Source organism: Perna viridis, chromosome 13 (genome assembly GCF_037379345.1).
Source record: "Perna viridis isolate PV_CMFRI_1.1 ecotype Kerala chromosome 13, ASM3737934v1, whole genome shotgun sequence".
Classification (NCBI taxonomy): domain Eukaryota; kingdom Metazoa; phylum Mollusca; class Bivalvia; order Mytilida; family Mytilidae; genus Perna; species Perna viridis.
Genome location: NC_142457.1, coordinates 33,796,118 through 33,804,575, shown reverse-complemented (window position 1 = coordinate 33,804,575; position 8,458 = coordinate 33,796,118). Strand labels below are relative to the sequence as shown.

At 32.5% G+C, this 8,458-nt stretch overlaps 1 protein-coding gene across 2 annotated transcripts in view; it reads right to left on the bottom strand.

Annotated features, from left to right (window-relative positions):
* Positions 1-473: 473 nt before the first annotated feature.
* Positions 474-8,458, bottom strand: part of LOC148600556 (uncharacterized) — a 31,179-nt gene continuing 23,194 nt past the window's right edge. The window contains exons 14-18 of one of the 2 annotated variants that reach the window (XM_088559776.1): positions 7,280-7,315; positions 6,092-6,199; positions 4,436-4,569; positions 1,307-1,430; positions 474-657 (exon numbers count right to left, since the gene is read on the bottom strand). In XM_088559776.1, the coding sequence (XP_088415902.1) occupies positions 1,413-1,430; positions 4,436-4,569; positions 6,092-6,199; positions 7,280-7,315 (296 nt within the window). In that variant the 3' untranslated portion in view covers positions 474-657; positions 1,307-1,412. The remainder of the gene's footprint in view (positions 658-1,306; positions 1,431-4,435; positions 4,570-6,091; positions 6,200-7,279; positions 7,316-8,458) is intronic. The other variant, XM_088559777.1, reaches the window with a different exon arrangement.

Here is an 8,458-nt window from a genome sequence, read left to right as displayed (position 1 = left end):
AAAATGCATAAATGGCATAGAATATGAAAAAAAAGTTTGAGCTATATTGTGAAAATGATACCACAATTGCTACAACTGAACATTTACCTTGGTAACAAAATGGCTGTTAGCTAGGTTACACATTTGTTTACGTAGTAGCAACTATGTATGAATGAAAAAAGTAGTTGTGGTCACATGAGCAGTGGGCATAGATTAAAGTGATACTATGACATTGGCATTTCAAAGCCTTATGAATAAACAGTCAATATGTTTAACTTGCACTAATAGGATGATCGAAGTATACAAAAGAAGGTCCTATGAAAAGAGAGATGAACAAACAGATAAACAAATGGATAAACAGACAGATAGACAATTACATCAACTGTATTAGGTCATCAACTGATAATTTCTATTGATGCTTTGACTTAAGACAATTACATCAACTGTATTAGGTCATCAACTGATAATTTCTATTGATGCTTTGACTTACATTTGTTCCTTGTACAAGAAACCCATAGATTCCATTGTTTCCAAAAGCAGAAGATGATAAAGTACAAAGGAATTGACCTCCATGCTGACCTTTCAATGATGATCGAATGTGTTGGGCATAGTATGCTTTCTTTGTATTCTCAAATTTCTAACAACATCCATGTCTTCATCTTCCTTGTAACGCTTCACCTATTAATGCAAGTGATGTTGAATCAGTGGTCAATGTTAATTGATCAAGGAACTCAAGATAAACACTAAATCAACAAGTATATGTTTGCAAACATGCTATCTAGATTGCATTAATTGTAACTTCATAACTGACACAATTTAGGGTTATTAATTGAAGTAAAACATTAATTCAAAATTTTTTACAAATAAAGTCCCATGACTCGAAAATAAAAAAAAAATAAAAAAACAAATACATGTATATAATTCAAAAAGGCAGCTAGCTCACACCGAATAACAAAAAAAAAAACAACAAATCACTAATATTTCATAAAAATTAAAAGCAACGTTTTAGCTAGACACCAGTATACTGTAATATGTTCCATCTCATAAGACAAGGGGATAAAAATCATATAAAGCATCACTAACTGCATGTTTCTTTTATTGAAGTTGTATGACAAAGACAAAAGAGACATGACAATGAGTACAGTGAAATATAGTTACAATGTATTGGCATATGACCACCAAGTTTTTTGTGATTCATCTAACCAAAAGATTTATTTCTTGACCTGAAAAAGTGGTTAAATATGTATATATTTTTTTCATTTTTAATTTTAAAGTTATGACAAATGTGCTTCATTTCTGCTGCATAACACAAATGAAATATTAATACCTCAATGATAGCACATATCTTGTCCTCATCTGTATCTGTGGTATGGATTACCAATCCATCTGGTATAGCAACAATGTCAGTGTCATTGATCTTTAATGTGTATTTTTCAACATTGGACCCACTCCTGAAAATAAAATTTGGCAAGTAATAGAAACATATTTTTTAGAATACCCTACAACATAGTTAGCATGATGGGGCAGCTAATACATGAACAACTAGAAATACTGTGAGCAAACTGTGAAATGTTCATGAAAATAGGATTAAAATAAATCAATTATATGCAGTACCATGATCATTCAGCCCCAACTTCACAAAGTCAGTGTGTAAAGTGAAAGTGTAAATTTGGGATTTGTTTCTTATAATTTCAATCCAAATACATAGAACAAGAGGCTCAAAGGAGTCTGAATCGCTCACCTGGTAATTTTTCACCATTCAAGGGCAATTACTCTTACAAGTTGTCTGACAACTTTTATCCCTAGAGACTTTTTTAGGCCTTACAATAAGGATCATTTCAGTGAAAGAATTTGGCTAAACCTAACAGTTTTGGAGATAATTTATGCGAAAAACTACTGTCTGACCCCTATGTTCTATTTTTAGTAATGGTAGCCATGTTTTATCCCCACTTCAGCTCTATGCAGGATACCTCAAGGAACATTCATACCAAGTTTGGTTTCAATTGGACAAGTACTGTCTGAGGAGAAGATTAGATTTCTGGAAGAAATAACATTAAAAATGGCAAAAGACATTAAAGAGGGCAACAACGCCAACATGGCTTAACAGATTAAAACAAAAATTTAACTACAGATAGATCTCATCATGCTGAACACTATTAGCCTATGTTAGAATTATTATGTGATATATATAATATGTGACACTATACCAAACACTGGATACACAAACACTGGATACAAACACTATACCAAACAAACACAGTATACAGACACTATACCAAACACTGGATACAAACACTATACCAAACAAACACAGTATACAGACACTATACAAAACACTGAATACAAATACTATACCAAACACTGGATACAAACACTATACCAAACAAACACAGTATACAGACACTATACCAAACACTGGATACAAAAACTATACCAAACAAACACAGTATACAGACACTATACCAAACACTGGATACAGACACTATACACAAACACTGGGTACAAACACTATACCAAACACTGGATACAGACACTATACCAAACACTGGATACAAAAACACTGGATACAAACACTATACCAAACAAACACAGTATACAGACACTATACCAAACACTGGGTACAAACACTATACCAAACACTGGATACACAAACACTGGATACAAACACTATACCAAACAAACACAGTATACAGACACTATACCAAACACTGGATACAAACACTATACCAAACAAACACAGTATACAGACACTATACAAAACACTGGATACAAACACTATATCAAACACTGGATACAAACACTATACCAAACAAACACAGTATACAGACACTATACCAAACACTGGATACAAACACTATACCAAACACTGGATACAAAAACTATACCAAACAAACACAGTATATAGACACTATACCAAACACTGGATACAGACACTATACACAAACACTGGGTACAAACACTATACCAAACACTGGATACAGACACTATACCAAACACTGGATACAAACACTATACCAAACACTGGATACAGACACTATACCAAACACTGGATACAGACACCATACCAAACAAACACAGTATACAGACACTATACCAAACAAACACAGTATACAGACACTATACCAAACACTGGATACAAACACTATACCAAACACTGGATACAGACACTATACCAAAGACTGGATACAAACACTATACCAAACACTGGATACAGACACCATACCAAACAAACACAGTATACAGACACTATACCAAACAAACACAGTATACAGACACTATACCAAACAATGGATACAGACACTATACCAAACACTGGATACAAACACTATACCAAACAAACACTGGATACAAACACTATACCAAACACTGGGTACAAACACTATACCAAACACTGGATACAGACACTATACCAAACACTGGATACAAACACTATACCAAACACTGGATACAGACACTATACCAAACACTGGATACAGACACCATACCAAACAAACACAGTATACAGACACTATACCAAACAAACACAGTATACAGACACTATACCAAACACTGGATACAAACACTATACCAAACACTGGATACAGACACTATACCAAAGACTGGATACAAACACTATACCAAACACTGGATACAGACACCATACCAAACAAACACAGTATACAGACACTATACCAAACAAACACAGTATACAGACACTATACCAAACAATGGATACAGACACTATACCAAACACAGGATACAGACACTATACCAAACAAACACAGTATACAGACACTATACCAAACACTGGATACAGACACCATACCAAACAAATACAGTATACAGACACTATACCAAACACTGGATACAAACACTATACCAAACAAACACTGGATACAAACACTATACCAAACACAGTATACAGACACTATACCAAACACTGGATACAGACACTATACCAAACACTGGATACAAACACTATACCAAACACTGGATACAGACACTATACCTAACACTGGATACAAACACCATACCAAACAAACACAGTATGCAGACACTATACAAAACACTGGATACAAACACTATACCAAACACTGGATACAAACACTATACCAAACAAACACAGTATACAGACACTATACCAAACACTGGATACAGACACCATACCAAATAAACACAGTATACAAACACTATACCAAACACTGGATATAGACAATGTACCAAAAACGATCACTGGACACAGATTTGGTAAAGAAAAGAAACATTCAAGGGATATTTACAACAAAGCTTGATTTATAAAAAATATGAATCCATCAATAAACCAAAGAATAAACACAGAATATAAGTAAAAAAATAAACCAACGGAATCACTGGGGAATACACAACTTGATGCAACAAAATACAGAAAGACAGACACCACTGATGTGTCAGGTTTAAGTTAGTCATGAAATCAACTGCAATATTTCTGCTTTCTCACTTGAAATAATCGTCTTGTCTTGTTTCTTTCATTCATTACTTTTGTTTTTATCAAATTCAGCTTTATTTGAGCATCACATACTTCTGTCAATACATCTGGATAGGCAGCAACAAACTTTAATAAATCTTTTTTACCTGAAACATATAAATGAATAATTACAATTATTGTACATCTCATTAAAATATGCTTATTTCCTTGGATTATCTGCTTTACATGTGATGTTTAAATGTTTCATAAGCTGATAAATCACATCTTTGAGTTATTTATTTATGCAAAGCCCACAATTAAGTGAACTACTTCTTTATCACTGTGTATTATCTATTATTTATGTAAATCTAAAATAAAATCAAATTAAAAAATAAAGAATGTAATTATAAGAATTTATTATATAGATAGCATTGTTTTATCCAATGTTCCCAGTGTAATAAATTTTGATAATTCACACTGTGAAATAAATTTGGTAATTTCACTCTTGAACTTTCTCCCCCCAAAATGTCACAACTTTTATATCAATCCATCAATCACAAAATTTAAAATTCATGTTGAAAATATCAATAAAATATGAAGACAATCTATATAATAAAAGGATAAGAAAATCTATATAATAAAAGGAAAAGAAAATCTATATAATAAATAAGATAATTATTTGGTTATCATGAATAACTAAAATATGATCACTCGTGCCAAGAACTCATGCATGGAACAAGTTCTGCAAGTTTGAGTATGGAACCTTTGGACCCTAATATGGACCAATTTGTTATACACAATTTAATATATCTTTAACCATCTTGAAACTTGCTTGTTAAAAAATTCTTCGTAAGTAATCAGGATTTGAAAAACAACAAAAATTGGTCAAAGAAAATTGATTAATGAAATTTTGTATCCTGACCATACCTACTAAACTTTATTCTCATGGGGACCAATTGTGCACTCTATGATGGAAGAGGATTTCACATGAAAAGATGCTTCAGTAGTGTATTTCAAACTTTAAAGTGCAAGGGTTCAAAAGTTTGCTTTTGAAAACCTTCAGAACTCAAGTTCATTAGTCGATAACTTGTTTTCGTCTGATTTTCTTTGATGCTTTCATCATGCCGACTTCGGAACATTCTCAAACTTCAATCAGTACTTTGGTAAGAACGAAACTTCTTAATTAGTGATGACTTAAATTTTAACTGTAATTAACTTAAATCACACTGATAAATGATAGGGTACCACTTTTTTGCACATTTTATTTATGCCCAAGCTGACAAAATGGCTGATGAGTTCGAATTAGTGAGGGTTATTCTTTAGGATTTATTATCGAACGGACTGACTAGTCAGTTCGAGTGTTTGAGAAATTGAAATCTGAGAAATTCAAGGTTATTTATATTGATTATATACGGGAACATTTTGGTACTTTGAATTGTATTAAAGAAATCCCAGGTGTTCGAGCCATCTAAGTTTGAATGAGTGAAGTTCAACTGTGTGTGTGAAAATATGCATAACCATAAATTGTGTCCCTACAACATACTAGGTTCACTTGATCTTCAGTTAAGTAGTTTGAGACACTCGTAACAATACAATAAAGGGTGGACATACAGACATGTAAACACATTACACCCTCCCAAAATATTATGTGAATTACATGGCAATGTGTTCCAATAAAAGAAAACATACCAGGCAAACGACCCTTTGAATCCAAAGATGATGTATCTTGTATATAATCTTTAAAGTATATTTTCACAATGCCTGCATCTGCCTCGCTCCACTGTACATATCGTCTTTCTATAAATGAAAAATTATATAAAAAAAGTTTAAAATACATACTTCTGAGTGCTTATTGAAATTCTTAAATTAGCATGAGTATCTACAAACAATGTTTAGACAGACAGCAGATATATAGCAAACAATGATGAGATTTATGGGATTGCTTACCGCTTGCTGGCTGTTTTCTTTATAATTTTTTTGCATGTTGAAAATAATAGGATAATCAATTGGAAAGAGTCAATAACCAAGATATTATCACGAGTGCAGAGGAATGCCTGGATTTAATAAGTGTGCCGAACTTGTTCCATGCACGAGTTAAATCCTCTAAAGGTCTTGGCACAAGTGATCATATTTTTGGTTATTCACTATAACTAATTGATTATTTTATTTATTATATAGATTTTCTTAATAATTTATCAATATTTTCAACATGCACTTTAAATTCTGTGATTGGCGACTGATATAAAAGTTGTGACATTTTGTCCAAGATTGAAATTATGGAATTTACTTCACAGTATGAATTATTAAAATTTATCACTCTTATAATCTATAAAAAAGAGACATTCTTCTATTCATCTAACAAAAGCAATATACAAAATGTACCAAATATCTGAGCAAACCCTCCAATAGAAGCTCAGAAACATGTTACAAAAATTTCCATTTTGCAAAACCTTAAAAACTGCTAAATTGATTGGTAAACAGGAAATTGATGAGTGAGCAGTCTAAAAAAGAGAGGCAAAATACAAGTAATCATGCAAAAGCAAACATTCAAATTTCTATCCTATAGAACCAGAAATATCTGCTACAGAAAAGTGTAACATACGGATGTATGAACGGACAAGGAGATTGCAATAAAGCCCCCAGTGAGTTGGGATATAATCATAATAACTATGAATCTTACAGATGCAGACCTGTTTATGCTACTTCATCACAAAGCATAGTTTTAACTGTATTTTCAGAAAAAAGAGTCATAAAATCTTTCAATCTGTGTCATTATGGAGAAATTCACAATGCATAGAGCATAATTTACAGCCAAACCTGTAAAAACTGCACTGAAATCTTAAGAGTAAACAAGTCTGCAAGAACAGCATACATTACCTTTCTTTGCACCAAAAATTTCTTTATGCATTATGTCTGAAATTAACAAGTTTTGAAAATTACAATACCTATCAAAATGTGTGCCTTAATAACAGATAATACACAGTCACTAGTTTTTACCCATATCCAAAAAGCAAACCAATATGAACTTTGACAGCTGGTAAGTCTTTTTTCATATATTATCTCTGTACAAGGATAAGCAAAATCAATTACCAAACATTCATTTTCTCTTTTTGTGTTTCATAACATTTAGCAAATACAATTCAGGAAAACCGTCCTAAATTTTAGGTTACACACCACCAATTCATACAATGAGTATTTGAAATGTACACAAAAATACTCCTACACATAAATTACCCCCTGTTCCTCATAGAGCTGTGAAAAAGTTCTCATGTTATTTCAAAAATTTGAACTGTTTCTCAAAGGAAAACATTTCTGCACATTTTATAAGGGCATTTTTCTTCTTGCAATGTAAATCCTAATCTCCATTATGACTTTTAAATAATATCCCTATCTTGTGAAAAAACCTTGGATTTCTCATGCTATTTATAGACCCTTCACTTCTGGTGACCAGTGCTGCATTCCAAGTCTGATGTATAGTCCTCTGTAGGTTTAAAATCAGGCATAGTCCATGGAAGCCACTGAATATTGTAAAATTAGCATAGAAGCCTAAGGGAAGTAGAATTAGTGGTGTCTAGCCTAAACAAAGTAAGCAGACAATAACTTTGATGGAACCATAGAGTTGCATGTGTGGACACTCCTTTTAAGCTTGATACAAATGTTTAACATTGACAGATCCATTTTTGGTCCCTTATTCCTGAACATTAAGTCATAACCCCACAAATTAATACCATCCTTCTGGTATGGCACCTTATGCTACAATTTCATAAAGATCTTTATACTATTGCTCTGCAAAAGTCAAGGAATAATGAAAACAGCATGATGTCATTATGTTAAAGGGGAAGACCACCTTTGTATTAAGTTTGGCTCTTATGATAAATCATACCCACGTAAACAATAAAAAACCTTTAATGCAAAATGTGCTTTTATAAAATGCTCAAGGCTATTCAAAGTTCGAATTTTTTTAATATATGTAAATAGCTACTTGGAGAGCTTTTCTTTCTGAAGGACAATCATAAGCAGACTTTACTGATTATAACCGATAGATTCCGATTGGCT